General features: G+C 39.8%; 1 protein-coding gene across 1 annotated transcript in view; it reads right to left on the reverse strand.

Moving 5' to 3' along the window:
• Positions 1 to 22,344, reverse strand: part of LOC120792842 (zinc finger protein 423-like) — a 68,826-nt gene that overhangs the window by 41,461 nt on the left and 5,021 nt on the right. The window contains exon 2 of the mRNA XM_040132210.1: positions 1,757 to 1,819. Coding sequence (XP_039988144.1) covers positions 1,757 to 1,819 — 63 coding nt within the window. The remainder of the gene's footprint in view (positions 1 to 1,756; positions 1,820 to 22,344) is intronic.

A 22,344-nucleotide genomic window follows, 5' to 3' on the forward strand; every position in this document is an offset into this window, starting at 1 on the left:
TTGTGTGAGTGTTTGTGTGTGCGTGTCTGTCTTGGGACTCTGGCTTCCTGCAGGAACTGACACACACAGCAGTTCTAGTGAGCCACCCAGGACCTCAGTCAGCACCCCCCTTAACACACTCACACACCTACACACCTACACACACACACACACACACACACACACACACACACATACACACAGAGGTAGACCTGTATAGCGGCCCCTGGAGGAGCATCAGCACAGGTTTGAAGAAGTGAAGGTGGGGGGGCAAGGATGGGAGGGTTCAGCACGTCATAGACACCCCAAGGGTCATACTTTCCTATCCTTCTATCCCTGTAGAGCTGAACAAGAGACAGGGCAGGAGGGGTAGAGAGAGAGTTAACTGCATATTTACCACATTCAGCAGTATCTTATTTCCCTGTTGGGACCTAGTCAGAGGAAGTGTTTAACTGTTCTCCGATAGGCTGCAAACCAGAGCAGAAAAACTAGCTACAGCTGACAAACACCTAAAGTAGTCAAACCGTTTTTGGTATGTTTTGGGAAATGTTTAATTTTATCTCTACTAATGACAGCAGGGAGAAAAACTGTCAATAGCCTTGTTGTGCCAGGGTTGGTATATGTACCCAGCAGATGCATCATCTTTCACCCCAGAAGCTTTGACTCATTACAGCAGTTTAGATACTAATACAAAGGAAATCCCCAAATACTACACCAACTAATAATGATACATGACACACCACATACTTTGTATCCGCTGAATTCCAATTAATGTTAGAATTCTATCTTTATTGCCCTGGTCAATAAAGAAATAAATCTTAAAATTTGAAATCATAAGGTTTCACATTAGATTATCATTATTTATCATGGAATTATGTGCTTTAATGAAAACATCTTGTATATAGCATGAGGGTCACTCAAAACCTACTTTTACAAGTCACTGTAGCTGTACAGAAATGTTTTGTTTTTTTTAAATCCATCTGAACAAATCCATATACTTGCCATTCTTCTGTCTAGACTCAAAATTTATATTATTTCTCATTTCATACATGAAGCTCAGAGAGCCGTAGGTTCAGTTGTTCTTTTTCAATAAAGGCAAAAGGCAGAGTCAGGATAATTTCCAATTTCCAACTCAGGGTAGAAACAAGAGAGAGGAGAGGATTGAGGAGGGGAGGGAGAAATAGAGAGAGCGAGAAATTGAGAAGCTGGTTTGGGGAAACCAGAAGGAAAAACAAAATCCAAGAAAAGAATAAAAAGAAAATAAAAGCCCTACCATCTCTCTGACTTACTCCCAAGATATCACCATACCACAGAGAGTAGAGAAAAAGCACACAAATCTCTCTTGTCCCCCTTTCCACCAATCTTTCTCTCTCCATATCCCCTTTGTCATCTCTCTTTCCATTCAGTCTGACTCCTGAGACAAGTGAGTGCTCTCTTTCCATATCTCCCTCTAATTCTGTATCTCTTTTCATATCTCCTCTTTTCTCTCTTATGATTTTTACTTATCCTAATACTTTCACCAATCCTTCCATCCAAATTCCTTCTCCATTCACATCATTTCTCCATCTTTTCCTCTTTCTTCTCCTCAATATCCCTCTGAGTAGGCCATTATAAACCATGTGGAATTGATATTACAAATTGTGTGGGTCTGTGCATTTGTGTGTGAGGGAGACGCATAGACTTGGACCTCTTTTGTGGATCTGACAGCTGCCTGGAACTCTATTACAATATCAGTGTGTGGGAGTGTGTGCTTGGGTACATGTATCTGTACACTAACCTGTCTGGACAGTTGATTCATCCCAGGTGCCTCCACACTCTGAAGACTCCCCTTCTTCTACCGCTGAGGAGAAAGGAAGAGGGACAGAGGGAGAAAGACAAATCAAAAAAGAGGTTTAGAATTTACTTTATGTCATCAAGCAAAAGAGTTCCATTTTCTATATGGAGAGCAAAGTGTACCAGACTTTACAGACCAAGACTGTTTACAAGGGTCAGAACCATAACGAAAATCCAAAGACCAAGACTAAAAAATACTATACATTTGGCACTGTAGTTCTTTCTGGACAGCATTAAAACTATCAGATTAACTGCTGACAATTACATCAATTGACCCACCAGAACAATATTTTAGATATAAATGACCTTACTAACAGACTTGAGGAGTCTAAAGTCTTAAAAATACACTACATGGACTAAATATTTTATAAAAAAAATCTAATAGTTTCCACTGTACTTTTTCAGTAATAAGAGTCTGGGTTGGTTCTCTAAATTTATTTTGGATTCACTTTGTCATCCCAACTTTGGATTTAAAGTTCAAGCAGTCTCTACAAACCATAACCACTACAACTGTGTTTTAATGCAAGGATTATGGAGTCTGCACGTATCTACCTTTGAAAATGTTTATCCTCTGTAAATGTATGTTCTTTAACACTCCTAAAATAAACTAGGGAACCAACAAACACGCAGGTATTGACAATGACAATGTCCTGAGACCTCTCTGACACACACACACACACAGAGCTGATCAGAGATGGAATGTGACACTGACTTCCTGGGTACAACAGGAAGGAGGGAAGTACAGCTGGCACACAAACAGGAAATGGCTGGAGCCACCAAACAATGGGGTTTCCTGTTCACCCCCTCCCCACCATGCGATTCCTCACTTTTCCCTTACTCACCTCTGTCCCTGATCATTCAAAATCCTTGTTCCCATCCTGCTCTCTCCGGTGACCTCCACCCCTCAAACTCTTTATACCTCTCCTTATATTCCTCACTCCCTGTCCTCATCAGCTGCCTCTTGACCTACCCCATCCTCACATTTAAGCTGCACCAAATCTCAAATGTAAACAAGAAGTTATAAATCAGTGAAATGTTCCTTTTAAAAGAGAAACAAACCTTGGCCTTGGTGTGCCTTGGTGCAGCTAAACACAATTTTCGGTGTTTGATTAAATACATGTGCAACAAAAACATAAAGAAAAATATAGCCAGTAATTATGTGAATGTTTAGGTTTCAATGGTTTACAGGCAAAACCCCTGCATTTCCATAAGGCTAATCTACACTATATACAGTAACTATGGTTGAATCTTGCTCCATTTCAAGGATTCATAGCTCCTTATGGTGTTTAATACAGAATGTCTTACTTACTTACAAGCAAGTGTTTAATGACAACTAACAATATAGTGGAGGGACTTCGTCTTCTAGTGGCAAAAATTAATAGCAGTCTGGATTTTCCATCCAACACTGCCAAAAAAGCAATAAAGGGGACACACAAACCCACAGGACTGACCCATAATGCTTTTACAAACTAGAAAAATCTCTGAAAGATCAGATAACCCAGAATAGGGGTTGCAAGACATAAAATACATTTTCTGGATGACATACCAGAAAAGGACAAAAAACAAAGCTTAAAATACAAATGCACATGACATGTGCCACAGCCCAGTGCCCACTGCTCCATACAATTTCATTCTATTTTTCCCTAAATATAAAGGAGACCATACTGCTAAAAAATATGTATAATACAAATAGTTCAAATGAAGCATTTCACAGGACTGCTGAACAAGTGAGGATTCCAATATGACACAGTGAAATCAACATGCTCAACTCATCCAATGAAAACAGAGAATAGGCTGCTAGCCCTTTCTTCATATCCATTCCAAAAGTTAAAATGACTTTAATACAAGTAATGACAAGATTCATTGTGATCCAGTTTAGTGTATACACCATAATGAAAATCCGTCTAACATCGAACAAACACTAATAGTTCTACTGCATAATAAATGTAGTTATGAGGATACTTTATTTCAATAAGCGTTTTTAGCCACATCTTAACGGTTCTGTAGCATTCTTCCTGTATTTTTTTTTTTTTAATTCTTGCCAATACCAAGATAATTACTGAAGGAAAAAGCGAGCAAAACTCTAACTGTCTACCTGCTCTTGAAGTGTGATGTGTTGGTCTGTAGCAAACTCTTACCTTTGTCAGTGAAGGCAAATGAGGAAGCTATCTTTACTACAGGAACAGATTAAGCATTGTAACATAATTAACATTACAAGAACCACTAAGTAGAACCTAAATTGGGCCCTGAGCTGGGATAAATATGATACCCACAATAATTTCAGACATTTCTTCCGCAAAAATGGGGAAAAAAATGATTTACTGCAAACTCAAGTGCTTTGTTTATTCTACACCACAAAACATAAACAGGCTAACTGTAGCTCTTCCCATACATGAAATCTCTCTCTCTCTCACACACACCCACGCACACACACCGACGCACACAACCACACCCACAGACACACACACCTCACTGAGCACTTTATTAGGAACAACATACAAATACTGGGTAGGGCCCTCCTTCACTCTTAAAACAGTTTCAATTCTTCATGGCACTGATTCCACAAGATGTTGGAAACTTTCCTTTGAGATTGTGGTCCATGTTGACAAGGTTGCATCACATCATTTCTGCAGATCTGTCAGCTGCACACTGAAGGCCACTGAAGTACACTGGACTCATTCATTGCTTTGTGGCATGGTGCATTGTCATCATGGAAGTAGCCATTAGACGATGGTAAATTGAGGCCATAAAGGGATACACACATGGTCAGTAACAACATTCAGATAGGCTGTGGCATTCAAACCATGATTGACTGGTATTAAGGGGCCCAAAGTGAGCCAAGAAAACATCCTCCACACCATTACACTACCCCCAGCAGTCTAGGCTGCTGACACAAGGCAGGTTGGGTCCATGGATTCATGCTGTTAATGCTAAATTCTGACCCTACGTCTGCATGTCTTATCAGAAATCAAGGTCCATCAGATCAGGCTACTTTTTTCCAGTCTTCAACTGTCCAGTTTTGGTGAGCCCAAGCCCACTGAAGCCTCAGGTTTCTGTTCTTGGCTGATAGGAGTGGAACCCAACATGGCTTTCAGCTGTTGTAGCCCATCCATTCGACACGTGCATTCTGAGATGCTTTTCTGCTCAACATAGTTGTGAAGAGTGGTTATCTGAGTTAGCATAGCCATCCTGTCAGCTCCAACCAGTCTGGCTATTGTCCTCTGACCTCTCTCATCAACAACCTCTCTCATCAACATCCTTCTGGAAAACTGCCGCTCACTGGATGTTTTTTTTTTTTTTTTTTTTCTTCGCACCATTCTGAGTAAACTATAGGGCCTGCTTTGCGAAGATCCCATGAGGTCAGCAGTTTCAGAAATACTCAAACCAGCCCGTCTGGCACCAACAGTCATGCCATGGTCAAAGTCACTGAGATCACATTTTTGCCCCATTCTGATGTTTGATGTGAACATTAACTGAAGCGCCCGACCTGTGCCAAGTGAGTGTATATGCATATACAGAGGTGCTTCAACAAAGAGCAAGCCTACGCTACAATGCCAGTGGACAGATATGAAATTCTGAGGCACACATTTCATATTAATTTCATATTGAATCCTTGAATGTGTTCATGCACTGTCTTCTAATATACATCTAGAACCAGAATGAGTTTCCTAGTTTTAGTGTGAGACTGAAAACAAAGAAACAGTATAAAACTAATAAGCATCATCTTGCTATGGATGTGACATAGATAGATAAGTCTTGCCATGTATGTCTCTTGCAATGACCCACCATTCAGGAGGACTGAATCCCAATAACTGAAGAAACAAACGTGGGTCAGCACTACAGTACTGGAATCAAGTCTGAAATAATCCTTCGAGTATATGGGGCTGGAGCTTAATAGGCCAGATGTGTACCACGGTGTGCTAATAACAAACTAATGGATCCCTGGACAAACTCATATGCACACACAGTACAGCAAACACACGTATGTACTCGAGGCAGACACACACACGTACGTCTGCCTGAACAGAACCCAGCGTGGATAGAGACCTCCCAGCAAGACTAACTTGCCTGCCAAACACAGCATACAGAAACAGATGAGAGAAGCTTTGGGAAGAGAAAACCAGAAGAAAAACAAAAGTACTTCCTCTAAGCTAATAAAAAGGGGCTTTCCTCCAAAACACCTATAAAAGATTACCTCACAAATGATTATATTAGATGGGTGATATCTGCACTATCTTTAGCAACGTTGTTTATGTGATACTGATACATTTGATTATAAGTAATCTGAGGGAGAAAAATGCATTCATATGAGATGATGGATACACATTCTCTATTGTGCCGTCTCACTGACTTTAAGAAGAGAGAAAGAATCTTCGGAAACCCATATCATAAAAGCGACCTGTATCAGTTATGGACAGAGATCTGAGTCAAAAAGTTTATGACAAAAAATATTCCCCACTTTGACCACACTCTGCTTGAACATGGCTTCCCTGGTCTTGTTGTGACAGGGATCCTCTGTATTTCTTTCCCTCACAAAAAGGTGGCATCATGACAAAACAATGGTCTTAGTTAAGAGTTTTGGATGTTAGAAAGACCTAGATGTACTGGTAACTCTGCCTCTAATAAAAGCCCATTTTTCTTGATGAGACTTTGGGGAATACAGTGTTTCATTAGCCAAGCACACATAGCTTTATTTAGACTCCCAGATTCCTTTCAGCCCCCCTCAGAGACATACACACCATTACAGTGAACCCCACAGACACCAGGGGGTTGGTGGGGGTTGTATGAGTGTGGTTATGTGGGAAGGGTTGAGCATTCTGACACAATACACATACTGTATGAGTAAAAGCAGGGAGCATTCATGTGTAAGTGTGTGCAAGACAGAGTATTTGTGTCCACTTTGACCACTTTGGTCACAGGAGAGCACAAGTTAAAATTTTACGTGGTCGCATTCAGGAGAGTGCATGATGATCATTAAGCCCTTTTGGTGCCCCTCTGGAAAAGGTACTGCTTTAGCCACTGTGGACGCAAGTCAGTCTCTCCCTGCCTGCACTTACACGCGCACTGATGACAAAACAATCCATTTTGTTGTTTTCATCTTCCAAAGTTGAAGTAGTCTATAGCTGATTATTTTTAAACAACAAAACGAGGAGAGAGAAGTGGAGGCTGGTGGAGAGGGAGAACCAACGACAGGTCCCAACTCAGACACAACTGATGATAAGAGTGCAGGTTGCAAGGAGAGTGCTGGTGCAGGCAAGGAGGGACCGTCTGAGACAGTGAAGAAGAAGTACTACTACTTTCAACCCCAATGGCTAATGCAGTACCAGTGGATGCCGTACAAGGGGAATGCTATGCTATGTGTGCACTATAGGCAATGTGGCTTCTCCATTGCAGGTACGTCCTTACTTGTTACTGGGTCCACACAGTTAAGCTTTAAACTCTGAAGTTGCACAATGACACTAAGAAAGACAAAACCTGCACGGACCGATTGATCACCCGAAACACCGAGCCCTCTTGTCAGTTTTGTTGCACATGTTGAGCAAGACAAACTACAAGTCAATAGAGTTTGATGACATCCTGAGCAGAGGCCTAATCAACCTAATCTGTGTGGGCATGCAGGGTAATTAAGAACCAATACTAATCTGCCCACAAATAAACTTTACTGTCATCTAACAGAAAAACACTGACATTTCTATCCACTTGTTAACTTAAAATGATGTTTCAAGCTTTAAGTTTTAACATTAGGGGGGCAGTGGAGGAAAAAATTACAATAACTGGCATGATTCATCTTTATCCAACCTAGTTTTACTGATGTTGGTACGTTCAATAAATGAATTCCTCATCGCTTTAACACATCCAAAAGTACAGAGATTTAATAATAGGAGAATCGTGCACAGGTTCTCGTGTCTATATGTGACAATTAAGTGTGATACTGATTTATGATGATATCACCTAGCCCAATGCAACAAGTCCACACATTCAAATATACACACACATTTACACACACACAAAGGCAGAAGCAGAGTACCTGTAGGCAAGACAATAATCATTGAGACATCAGAGGCCAAGAGATCGCACAATCTGCCTCAACAACATCACAAACACATTGCACAAATTCATGACAAACAAAGATCCTGTGCATAATATATGAGACTTTGTGTGACACAAAGCAAACAAGATGCTACTGGGGATCCTTGGAGCATCTATACAGACTTGCGCACACACAAAAATTTAGCCTTAATTTTGTTGTTGCTCATGTTAACCCCTGAGACACCTTATTCTGTAAAATGTGTGTTTTGGATGTGTGTTTCAGCAAATAAACCAAATGTACTAACTATTAATGAGAACAGTAAAGAAGTAATTCCCTGGAAGTGGGCTATGCTTTAAACTGGAGTGTTCTTCTAGTATGTGTACTTTACTAAGGTTTTAAAGTACCTTTCAAAATGTAGTCTCACAGCATGTATACAGAATACAAATATGAACTATTTGCATTTATTTAGCAACCTGGGTAATTTCCGCAAATTGGTGTAAAAAGCAGATGGCAGGAATGTCAAAGACAAAGGCTAAAGGTACTGTTTTGTCATCACATTTAGAGGAATAACTGCTGCTTGCATCTTTTGTAAGTGTGTGCGTAAGTTACTGCAGTTAGGAGCATGAAAACGGCAGTATACAAGAGCACCACATTATCTGTCCTGAGTAAACACATACACAAAGCCAAGACAACATAGAATAAATAATGTCAACCACACCTGCAGACTACACAGTCCCAATAAATACTCAGGTGCAAACACATACATAACACAGACACAAGTACACACACAAACAGTAACCGCAAAACATACAACCACAACAACTGCAACACATCACGTCTCTCTTGTAATAGGCAGCTACAGTTTGTTGAACTGTTCAAAACACATACATATACATCCACAAAACAGGGCCCAATATGAAAATCTGCAATACAGATTTTGTTCTATATAAGAGTCTAAAATCTCCAGATAAAAACATACAAGAACTGGAAACTGGACATTTAGGTTGAAAATAAATAATGTTTTAATCATACATTTTTTTAAAATATTTTTAACCTAATGTTGAGTGAGCAGTGCCATGAGGACACACGAGATCAGTAATACAATGCAGATAAGATGAGTCATAGTCTGTACTGGCTTAAACTAAGAGCCCAGTCATCCACAGCTGGTCCCTCTCTTTCAGGTGATCGTACACCTGTAGCCATCATACAGCCCAGGAAGGATATGTGAGTTCCATCTGTAGTCTCTAATTTGAGCAGTGCACTCCAATATTTACATGTGGGTTTAAGAGTGAGGAGAATTAATTACATTTTCCAACACAGCACCTGAAACTAGAAAAACAAACCTTTATAAGTAGTTTACCAGTGTACTAACTGGTAAACTATTTCAAGTTTATACAATGAACTAATTTGAAGTGTCATTCTCAGAGGAAAACATTTCTAAATGACTACAGAGTATCTAGGAAAAAGCCAGAAATGTGAAGTATGCTTGATGGCCTTTACAGTATTTATACACATTTTGCTCTATCCACAACCAGTCCAGTCCTCTAAGACACCTCCATTCTGGGTGGAAAACAGAGTGTGGCCTGCTTCCATTAAGCTTTCTTGACAACGAAGGATTTAAAACCCTGAAAAGGTATGTTGTACCAAAATAAAGCACTCGTAATGGAAAAGCAGGTTAACTAAGATGGTAGATAATGACCAACACACAAAACTGAGGTACGGCTGTTTTGGCATGCTCAAATTTTTAGATTTACAATACATCAAGGGAGAGGAGAGGAGAGGAGAGGAGAGGAGAGGAGAGCTGTTAAGTGGAACAGTAAAGGCAAAGTGAAGTTATGCCTCTGCATCACGATGATGTCATCATAAACAAATATTTACACAAATGTTGTCATTAATTATCCACATGCATGTGCATGCCCACACACTCACACGCACATACTACTACAAAGCAGTACAACAGTACACCTCTCTCCACTCTTCTCTACTTCCATCTTTTCCTCCTGTATTTACAATCTCATCTAGTTTCCCTCCCTCTCTTCCTTAATCACATTTCTATTCTGTCTTCCCTTGTTTATTATCCATCTCCTGCCATCTTACTTCACTCATCTCTCTCCCTTCCATCTCTAGTGTTTTTCCCCTAACCACTACCCCCCTTCCATGTTTTGTTCTAACATCCATCTTCCTCAGTCACCCACTGTCAATTTCTTTTTCATCTCTCTGTCTGTCCTTTTCTCCATGTCTCTTCCTCACCTTGCTCAGCATCTTCCCTCTTCTACCACATTCCCATTTGCTCCCCTTCTATCCCTGTCTCTCATTCTCTTCTGTCCCAGGAAAGCAGTTACAGCCTCAATAAGAAAGCCCTTTGTCTTTTTTCCTCCTAAACAACACAGGCATGCACGCACAGTATAGGGGCCATTTATTCCCAAGGCAGCCCAAGGCTCTGGTGTTCTCAGATCTCTTTGACGAACGGGTCACTGTGGCCAATAATGCGGCCCAGAGAGGCGGGATGTGGGTCAGTGTAGCCAATGATAGGCTGGTTCTTTTCCCAGAGCGACAGGCTGATTGACAACTGGTGCTGGACAGAAGTCAAAAGGGTAATTGTCATCCGACTCTCTCTCTCCCTCTCTCTCTCTCTTTATCTGTCTGTCTTGCCTTCTCATCCTAGACACTCATTTTTTCTTCCTCCCTCCTCCCTTTCTGTCTCCCTCCCTCTCCCCTGTGTACTTCCCCTCTTCAACCCACTTCCTAGCCCCCAGCTTCCCTCCCCAACCCGCTTTCTCCCTATAGCTCCAGAGGGATTCTCTCATTGGCTGCCCTTCCTGTCCCTCAGGAACGACTTTGTGATGCTACTGGCCGAGGGCTGATGCCAATCTCCATCCCCAGCCCACCTCCCAGGAGCCCCACAAACTTCAATGGCCTGTGTCAAACACACACACATGCAAACACTTCTAGTCAGGGGACGGGGACAGAAGCTGATTAACCAAATACTTTTATCAGCAGTAAAACCGCTCTCTCTGCCTGCGTGCATTCTGAACAAAACAGCCTTAAAATACATAAACACACACACTGACACACAACCCAAGCACAGAGCCACTGGCCAGAAATACCAGGCTAGTCCGAGGTTAGGGACAGTGTGGGTGCATGTGTGCATGCATGGTTTTGTTTGTGAGAGTGTGTGTAAAGGGACAGAGGTAGCAGAGGGCTTAGATGGATGGCAGAGAGAAAAAAACAACAACCAAACAAGCCTGGCGGACAAGCTCCATCGCCCTCTTTATCTTTCTCTTTCCGCTGTCTCTCTCTTCCACTCTTCCCCTCTCATCATTTTCCCTTTCTCTTCCTCCCTTTTGATCCAGAATATTTCGACTATCTGATTTTGTTTTCATAGTTTTTGTTATTCCTTTACCTTCATTGACCACTACTTTTTCTTCCAGGCATTCTTCCCTCTGTACCTCCTTTCCAACAATCCTCATCTCTTCACCCTTTATTTCTCTCACCTTCTCTTTGGTTTCTTTCTGTATATGAGCTCGCTGTGGTTTTAAACCATGCTGTGCTGTCCAACTGAGTTGCTATGCAACCTCCCCAACATCCCCGAACATACCCCCAACATAATATGACAACTTAAACACACATGCTCTCTCGCTTTCTCTTACACACACATCAGTTCACCGTCCCAAAGGCTTGAGTATAAAAACATTGATGTAAGATTGAGAGACACAAAAGCCTGAATCAAAGACAGAATGACATTACTAATACAGGTGTAAAAATGAAAGGTTTTCTTTTTTTCTCTTTTAAAACTCTGGTGGGTTATTCCTACTTAGTAAGTGGGCCTACTCACTACACATAAACATACACAAAAACAGGAACCACACACACAAGCTTTTTAAAATAAAAGCTGCCTATGAACACACAATAAATTTACCTCTCTCAACACCTAGAGAGCAGAACACTCATTTTCAAACATAGACACACACTCAGACAAGCGCACGGTTGATGTTTGGGGCAAACAACACAGCTTGAGATTAAAGAGCCTCTCTGATCTGGCATTTGTTTTTCTGTTTGTTCGAGAGAGTGTGGCAGGAAGAGGGATCAATAGCAGAAGAGATAGGGAGAGGAAAGAGGAAGAAAGGAAGAGGACTGAGGACTAAAGGAAATACGAGTGGAAAGAGGAAGATAAAAAGAAGTCAGGAGAAGTCAGGAGAGGGGAAAGGTGAGAAAAAGTTGAGGATGAAAGCTCCAGTGAGGAAGGACAAGAGGTGAAGGAGGGCAGTGAGGAGAAAGATAAGGAGTAGGACAGAGAGAGAAAGAGAGGGCAAGAGGAAGAGAGGGAAAGCATTCCTCTGGAGTACCTCGGCTCCGGGGAAGGTGCCAGAAATAACTGAACTAGAAGTTCCCCCAGCAGCTTCCAATCACCATTACTGACAGTGACACACACACGCACAAGTTAAGTAAAGGCACTGAGTTCACCATTAGAAGACTGAGCCCCAGTATTTGGACATACTCAAATGTTGTCGAGAACAGATGAGACAAATTATGAAATATAGCAGTTATAGTGCATGCATGTTCACTACCTCTCTCTCTTTCACACACAAACACACACTCAAACACACACACACACACACACATACAGTACATGAACAACAAGAGCAGTTAAGGCTGGAGGGTGGAGAGGCAGGGAGGGGAAGGGTACTTAATTGCCTTCTCTTGTAGTACAGGCTCGGGAGTGCTTTTTGACCGAAGACACCAATTTCACACTAAGGCATTATTTAGCTTGATACAAACTTGATTAAGCTTTACAGGACGAGAGAGAAAAGGAGAGAGACAGTGACGGAAAGGAAAAGGGAAATAAACAGCTTTGTGTCATGCCGCATCGCTGGTGGACAGATTAACACACTCGCAACTCTCCTTCTGGGAGTTACAAGAAAAATATACACACAGCGCGTGTGCACTTGGCACGTGGCCAGTTGTTTGTTTGCGTGAGCAGACGTATAATCAAGCATCTTATCCTAAATGCAAAACATAATTTCCATTTTTGAAACAACCCAAAGTACCAACTGTCTGTTGCATTTTTTTTGCCTTGCAACTTATATTAAAACTGTGGTTAAAAGTTGGGCATTTAACCACAATTGTAAATCTTTTTAGGGTAAAAACTGAAGGTTTTTATTGTTTTGGGGTTTTTTTTCTTCATAATTCTTTACAAAGTAACCATCTTAATAGTTCCCCACTGCTTCCTGATAAAATGTTCAATAAATTAATGTTGCCTAGCAACAAATACAATCCTAGCCAGTGAGCAGATTTTTTGCTAATATTGCTTAGGAACAGATTTTAGTCCCAAGGATGGAAAAAAAAAAAAAAAAAAAAAATCCATCAAGGCTTGAAACATAGAAGTGACTTAGTAATAGATAAGATATGAGCCGAGCTCAAAATTATCAATATCTAGAATCTCTACTAACAACAGAACAGTCTATAATATCGTCATTTCTGCTCAAAGAAATACTCATACAATGTGTCCCAGTTTATTATAGAGTAGGGCTATAGGCAATGTGCACAAAGATAAAGTACCACACTGATTGCGCTTTGGTAAAGTAAACCCATTGGCTCAGCATGCTGTCAATAAACAAGAAACGTATTTACAGATATTATTCTCCTAAAGAAAGCCATTATCTCAACTAGTTAGTTTTTGAACTACCTTTGTTAATGTAGTAATCCATTTCTTTAGGGCCAGAAAAACTCCCAGAGAGGAGAGCAGAGAGGAAAGGAGAGGAGAGGTGAGGAGACTGGGTGTGCTAGTCCCCAGACTGCTTATCAACTCTGAGTCTAAGGCAGACAGTACTTCTGCATTTTTAAAATTGGCCTGCACTGACCAATCTCTCATTCTCTTTCTGCTCCACCACTTTTCCTCCAACACTGTCTGCCTATTTCATTCTGTCTTGATATGGGCATAAAGCTTTTATTAGAGACCAGACTTACAAGAGAATACACCATCTCATCCTCCTCTGCTGTTGTTTCAGCACAGTACAATTAAAGTCACTCTGGCTTTTCTGAACCTACTTGTGCAGTCATAAAAGTGCACATTTGCTCTCCTAACTTCAGCAAGTCTCTCCTAAAACTTATTTATCCTGAGAAAAAAAGCAGAGGAAAGAGAACATTACGTAAAAACAAATTTTAAAAAAACCCATAATTTTCACTTAACAATATGTGCATCTGATTTTTTAGCATTCTACTATGATGACTACAGGGCTGCCTGATGCTTATTGTACCACTGTGACGAATATTATTCATTAGTTCAATGCTTACTACACCTCAGCCAAGAAATAGTGCGGATGTTGACATTTGCTGTACATTTGCAGTTTAATCCACTTTTGCTCATTTAAAATGTTGAAAAATATGTATAAACATTACTTTACAATTACCTGGTGGCGATTGTGGCTGATACTAACTAGGCACTGTTGGCAAAATTTCCTTCAAAATGTTCAAATACAAATATATTTTATTTATGTGTCATCAGACAGGCTTAGAGGACCAGTGAAGTAAAAAAAAAAAAAAAAAAAAAAGACAACAGATTAGACTGAATCAGATGTATAGTCTCACTTGAAAAGAAAATATGATTTTAAGTCACAAAAAGAGGTCAAAATGTAATTTCCTTCAAGTTTCTATTCTTTCTTATTCAGTATGGAGTCTCTCTCGCTTGCTTGCTCTCTCATTTTCTCCTGCTATTTTGCTCCATTGTATGTCTCACAGCAGGGTGCCCTTGCCTTTTGACTGGGAGGTGAATGGAAGGAGTTGGAAAAACCAACTGATGACTCAAGTACTAAAAAAAGAACCACTGGTAGGTCTATAGTGCGGTGCACTACAAAGACCTGGCAGTGTGTCCAATAAAAAAGGAACACAACACAGGCAGCTTGTTCTGTTGAAGACTCCACGCTCTGAACACAATGCACATTAGTCTGGGTCCAAGTTTTGTGTGTGTGTGTGTGTGTGTATGTGTGTGAGAGAGAGAGAGAGAGAGACTGTGTGTGTGTTTGTGTATGTGTTTTTGTTACCTTTTGGGGTCCTGTATAAACACACCAAGAATGATAACTATAAATATATCGTTTTATAAATCGTTCTAACTCAAGTGTTTGGCAGAGCCCACACCACAAGTATAACGATAACGACAGTAACGAACAATATCGTTGGGATCACTTTCAGAGCTATTTGATGAACAATAAGAACACCAATCAAAATACAACTGACTTTACAGGGCATCATGTTCAGAAACGGCAGATACAACTCTCGCCCGTGTAAAACAGAAAATAAAATAGTTAACTGATGAATGAACCAAAGGTGTATCTCTTCCGCACAGGAGGGTGGATTAGTAAAATGACCTTTGAACATACTTTCTATCAGTAATAAATTGTACTTATTGAAATAAACAGCATCTCTCTCTTTCCTCGCCACTCTCTTCGCCTCAGTGGTGCTGAAAGATGCAGAGCACCACAGCTGGGCAGCACAGCAGCAGCAACTTTCCAATGGTTTTCTTATTCTTATTATTCATATTCTTAATACTAAGAATAATGATAAATAAAAGCTAAATCAAGTGTTTTATCAATGTTGTATCTGCCATTTCTGACTATTTCTTTTATGTAAGATACTTGATGGTATAGGAACACTTTTAGGTGGTCTACTCTAATCTCTCAGTCCTGGCTCTTGTGGTATATACTTATTTAACACTTATATGACTTAAGATTAGGCTGCAAATTAAACATAAGAAACAGAGTGTTGGATTCTCCTAACTCCTCATCTTTGAGGTATTTCAGGAACCCACACCCTTCTGGTTTTCTTTTTCTTTTTCTGCGCAACGTACAGCAGTAGCAGGTCATCATTATCCATTTTGGGGGTCCAACACAGCTGAAGCACACAGCACGTGCTTGGTGCCAATGTTTACAGAATGTTATCTTTCAACAGTTTGGATGCTCACATCGTTATTAATATAGATGTTGACATAGTTATCTTTTTGGGTGTGGGTGACCCTTTAGGCATGAATTGGTTATGGTTAAGGTTAGGGTTTTTATTATCTTGACATCTAATATGGTGCCATCCTATGATGACATGTTGGTTTTTCTCTCAACTTTCTCTGTTGTGGATATGTTTACACTGCTGTGTATTAGTATTGTATTACTGATATGTATTTGTATTGTATTGCTGTTGTATATTTGTATTGCATTGTTGTTCTGCATTTATATTGTATTTTTGTCTTCCTGGAGCACACACCAAGACAAATTCCAATCAATGTTTAAATGAAATGCTAGTAAATTTTTTAATCTGGAATCTTGGGTTAGGCTGTTCACAGTGAATGGAAGTCAGTTGAATGTCCTAACAAGGATAGCTGCACAAACTTGAAAAAAATGAATGAATGAATGGATCAGCACAAAAGATTAAAAAAACTCTTTTGGGGTCTTGGTGTTTTGTAGAACACTGGCCATCATGTGTTATACATTTCATATAAAAATTGATATACATGCAACCACAGTGCTATCAAGATACGATAGACAGAAACATGACTAGGTTAGGGCTAGGTCATCTGACAAAATCACCAAACACATAAGTTGAACACAATGGCTGTGCTGTGTTTTCAGCTATATTTATTGAAAAAATGATCGCTCAGAGAGAAAGTTAGAAGCTCAGTCATGTCTGTGTCAGTCGCTAGATTTGTCAATATTTTCTTTTGTGAAGAAAAGTCGCTTAAGGGGTGTGAAAAGTTGGTAAATCTAGCGACAAAGGCACTAAATTGGCAACACTGCTTGTAAACTAGGGCTGGTTGAAGCCTAGGTTCAATTTCAGTCAGCAAAGATTTTCTTCGGTTGACCACAGCCCTACAGTAAACACCCCCCGATGACACAATAGAAACTGTTTGTGCAAATTCATTTTGAAAGAGCAATGACTAATGGGGAAACTCCACCACTCGGCGTGTCGACCAGTGGTGTAACTTCAGCACTCAGTCACTCAGTCATGGACATTAGCGTTTATATATGGCTGGCATCGCTTTTGCAGACCGGCCAAAACATCATCCTAATCTAATCCTAAAACAGGGCATGATGCTTTCTGAGAAAGGAGCGCTCTTTCAGAATTAAGATAAATGAGATATGCTCAAAGTTTACGTAACCCAACTAAAACAGACAAAATACATCAACTACCTAGACAAAAATAATATAAATAAAAATATATATTTTAAGATGATGTACCAATAGAGCAATAGAAATTGAGAAACAGTATTTACTTTAAAGTATTTTGTCTGAAAACCTTACTAGACCAATGACTTTTGACCTGGTCAAACTCAGGAGGTTATGCAGGGTCAGACCAGTAGGCATAGAGCTTGAACATTTGTTACACACACACACACACACACACACACACACACACACACACACACACACACACACACACACACACAGAGCTTCCATTTCCCAAAAGTCACCCCTTCATCAACAGCAGTGTGTGTGTGTGCGTGTGTGTGCGTGTCAGAGAGAGAAGGGAGGGAGGGTAGCCCAATAAATATATTATGCATCAGCCAGGTGTACAGAGGGGAAGTGCTAATTGCCCCCACCACTAATGTTTAATGTACAGAATAGGAAGGGGGGGTTCTTAGAGGAAGGGGGTAGAAGGCACGTTAGAGGGAAGGAAGGTATAAAGGGGAGAAATGTAGGATGCTAATCGAGAGGGAAGGAGGAAAGAGGAGGTAAGGGGCTGAATGAGGAAGAAATTACTGCAATTATGCCCAAAAAAATTGGTTTTAATGTATAATTATTTAAATTATAATAATAATAATTTATTCCATAATGACGATAATGCATAAATTAATTATGTAATTAACAACAATTGCTACTTAGACTTTCAAAAGCAAATATTTGCTTTTGAAATATGATTCATAACAAAATTAATCTTGAGTTGCTATACTAGCTAGGTATCCAATAAGCTTTAAACCAAGAGAACAGACACTACAGGACATAAGACTTAATTAAACACCCCAATCTAGACAGACAAATAAACTGCAGGCAAATAGTCAGTGTTGAATTAAAAAAAAAGCATCTTAGTAAGAGACTGTAAGAGATTGCACACATAAATGCGCACACACAGCCTTCGAGGAAACTTAGAAGGGCCCACGTCCTCTGAGAATATCTAGTGGTGGGGGGATATGGGCTTGGCAAGCTAGGTCTGGATTGACTGTGTATGTGTGTGTTTGCATGTGTATAGTCATACCAGCATCATCTTTCTCTTCTTAAAAGATGAGGTTATGGGCATGCACAGAGCTCAGCTACACTGTGCACGTGGTTGTGTGTGTGCATGTGTCTCCAGAGGGGTGGGTGTGTGTGTGTTAAGGTCCAGTGAGTTTGCAGCTGATAAACGAGGCTAGCTAAGCCACTACAATGGCACAGTCCCGGCCCATGATGCCATGCTCTCACACACTCTCACAGACATGCGTACATGCACAACCACACCAGGCTGGTCGCTGATAAGGAGTTGTCACTGGCATACACACACCTCACTGAGGGACTCCCTTTCTGAACACACAGATGAACTCACACAAACACACACACACACACACACACACACATACACACACACACTCTCTCAACAATAAAAACCTAACCAAGCCTACCAGATGATATGACCTTTTCCTTTCCATTATTTCAAAACCAATGTTTTTCGCTGCTAAACCTGATGAAGAATGGTTCTTAATCTGGATTTATCCAGTCAACACCATTAGCCAGTGTTTGTTGTTTTTCCATAGTGTTCATTGATTTCAAATAGGCTTTCAAGGATCAAAGATCACATTAAAGCAAGATGCCTAAATGACATACAGTACACTAACTAAGGAGACCTTGTAACCTTGTAACCTTGTAATATGATCAGAGTCAGCCAATAAACACCATGAACTACTACTTACTATCAACTATCAACAGTTGTTGATCTGAACCAATATTTCTCTGACACGATGTGAGCAACAATTTAAAAATATTTGTGTTATTTATTAGAAGGCTGTTGTATATAATTCTATTACAATATGAAGTTGTTTCTACCACTCTGGTCACTTAGTGAACATCAAAAAGTTTCCTTAAGGTGGAGAGAAAAAATATATGTACTCTGTTGAAAGACCTGATGTTCTTTTCTAAGAATTCCAGCCAAACACAAGAGCATAAATTTGACTGCACTCTCCTCCTTTCCAATAGGATTTTTCACAGCAGGAGTAGGAGAAGCACAGGCGTTACTAATACCTTATTGGATCCATGCATTCAAGTGTCCCAGTAAGCTATGATCGTGTGAAAAACATGCACAACACACAACCTTAAAACTAAGAAAGTTAAACGGAATTCACCCATCATTAATTGTATTATTTACACCTGTTCTTTTTCTCTGTCTTCGGTGTAAAGTCACATTCTACTTATTTACACTCTACTCTCCAAGCCTTCAATTGTGCAGTAATTTGGTTGTAATTGAGAGCAGATCAACATGACTCCTATTACATTCGATGCATATTACTGCTGTGCTCCACCAGTCAACAATTACATTAGCTTGTTTTGTCCTATTAAAAAAACAACTACCAAAAACTCAAATCCACCCCCCGCTGAGGAGTCAATGGAATTTCTAACAAAGCTTTCAGAAAGCCATTTAATGGTTCAGCAAGCCTTAATGCAAAGCCAATACAAGCTTTTATAAATGAGTTATTCAATTTGGCTGTACATTAACACTATTTAGAGCTGCACAAACAAAAACAAGCTAAGCTGTCAATTTTAGTATTAATAAAAGAAAAAAAAGACATTTATGGCGCTTTCAAATGCTTCTAAACTGAGATGTACCTGCAAAAAACATATTGTTGTCATCAAATAATCCAGGCCACATGTTTAGTGTCTCTGAGTTCTATAAGAGCCAGTCGCCCTCTGAAAGTCTCTGTGCTCTGTGCCAAAGGGTGACATTAAAACAGATCTAATGGTAAAGCCAGATGGGGAGAGCAAGGCAGAGAGAGAAAGTAAAATAGACAGGAGAGTGAAAAAGGGGAAAAGAAATGAGAGATTAACTGTACTGCACTATACAAACCACACAATCCCTCATACCACTGCTGCTGTCAGATATCGGGATAATACTAGGTTCCACAGCACTTAAATGGACAAATATTGTTCATGTAAAAAGTCCACTTGGACCTGGTTTCATATTCCCTGCACACATGAGCAGGAATTTGCATTGGTCACATTTATTTTGCCTTTATAGAAAATCATAAGTAGATTCAGCAACCATCAAACTGGCTGGTAACGTGATGACATTTCCCAGCACAATTCATTTTTTGCCACATTTGGCAGGTTGGCAGTTGTTAATTTCAAGTCTTGAGCAGTTAGTTGACAATAACTTTAACTCCAGGCAATGAACAATTATTATCCCAGAGTCTCTTATTAGATTTAAATCAAATACTTACATGAAAAATCATGTAACCGTGGCCAGTGTAAAAAGGTAATATAGTGTAGAGTACAGCTGAAATGATTAGTCCTCTATCTGATTAGTCAATCAAAACTATCTGAAGCTATTTGGATAATCAAATTAATTTCCTTTTCTTACATAAATTAAACTGGATGTCTCTGGATTTTAAACTGTTGGTCAGGCAAAAAAAGCAAGCTGGAAAGCAAAGTGGAAAACTGTGATTGACATTTTTCATTATTTGCTGAAGTTGTATAGGCCAAATGATGAATCAGTCAGCAGACAATGATCAGCAGATGAATTGATAATAAATATAATCTCGTTGTAGCTCTAGTTTAAAGTACACTATTTTCTCTGCAACAGTGCCAACAGCTTTGCAATAGGAAAAAAAACTCAGTGCAAACAAGAAGGCCAGGGTTGCAATTTTTAAGTGCTAATACATTAAGTACAAGACAATGGCAAAATGACAGATTTTGTGCCGCCTAACTTCGCAAATGGATCAGTGTTAAAAGTTGTGTTAACACAAAAACATGTACAAGAGTAGCAAATAAAACGGATTTCATAACAACTAAAAAAAACTGTAAAAATTAACTAAATAATTCTTTCAATTAGGAAATATAATATAGATAAATAAGTATCTGATCAAGTTTTGGTATGTTACAGTGATCAATGCCATGGGAACAATTTGGTCAAAAGTCAAGCAGTTTAAGGGTGAAGACCGAGCCCTACAGATGAACAAGTCACTGCACCCGAGTGCAAAGACCAGAGCAAACAGCAGCTACAGTATCTATATCTTGTCAGTCAGCTGAATATAGGCAAAAAGGTCTTCAAGGTTCAACGGAAAATCTGTTTACATAGGAAAGAATGTACACAAACTGGTGGAAGGTGGTCAAACCAAAAACAAATGTGAAGAAATGTTAAGCGTTCAGAGAGGAAAAGAGCGACAGAGCAAGATATGTAGAAAGGAAGAGACTGAGTGAAAATGATGCCATTAGCCCAGAAGAACTCGGCTCAACACACACTGACAGTAAACTCAACCTTCCCCTCTCTCCCTCTTGGTCAAAGGACTCACTTGGCTCCACTAAACATGAACAACACTCTAAACAAACCAAATAAATGCTAAAAAGTAAGCACTCCCTCTTTTCTCCACGCTCCAAATTTTCCCTGCCTTCCCTCCCCTCCATCTCCTTGTCATATGCGCTCAACTCCCGTTTAATGTCCTGCAAATGAAGCGGATTTATTAATGTGTAATTAAGTAATAATCATCACTACATAATGCATGAGAGTCTCAAAGGGGTAAAAGCTGAGAGAGAGAGAGAGAGAGAGAGAGAGAGGGAGGAGAGAGATAGGAGGTACCACGGCTGCCAGAGCAGACAGAGAAGGAGATTTTTGCTGCCTCGCCTCACTAAAGACACACATTAAAAACGGATTAATCTACTGAAATAATAGTTTGATAAGAGAGAAGGAACGCTCTCTCATTTCTTCCTCCTGTTCACCCCTCCTTTTCTCTCACCCCATCAGCTAGTTTCATGGCCCTTCATCGTGACATTAGTCTGCGTTCAATTAACAGACTGCAATTAGTTAAGTCCTCCTACTGTTAACAAGGCCTAATCACTGTAAAGGCTAGACTGGTTATGTAAATCCATCAGAGGACCTCAGTCTCAGTGGTGAATCATGGAGGAGCAGTAATATGAAGACTAATACTGCTGTTTGTTATAGTTTTGATCAGGCTGTTCTATGGATATACTGTTTCATTTAATGGATATATACTGTATATGAAGGAACATAACTCAATTACTGTACATTGTATTGAGTTGTAAATGAATAAGTTATTGAAAAAAGGCAACAAAAACCAAAAGGACAGCTGAACAGAACTGCATTTGCATCCTTTATGGAATGTATACAAGCAGCAAAAAAGTTACAAAATTTGACTTCTTACAAAAAATAAAACATGACCTAAAAAAGGGGAATTTGTCTATATTTCACCACAATTCAAATCACATTGCAATAGGAAAGAAATTCTTGCAAAATAAAATAATAAAAGTGCACAACAATAA

The sequence above is a fragment of the Xiphias gladius genome, chromosome 8, assembly GCF_016859285.1.
Source record: "Xiphias gladius isolate SHS-SW01 ecotype Sanya breed wild chromosome 8, ASM1685928v1, whole genome shotgun sequence".
NCBI lineage: Eukaryota > Metazoa > Chordata > Actinopteri > Istiophoriformes > Xiphiidae > Xiphias > Xiphias gladius.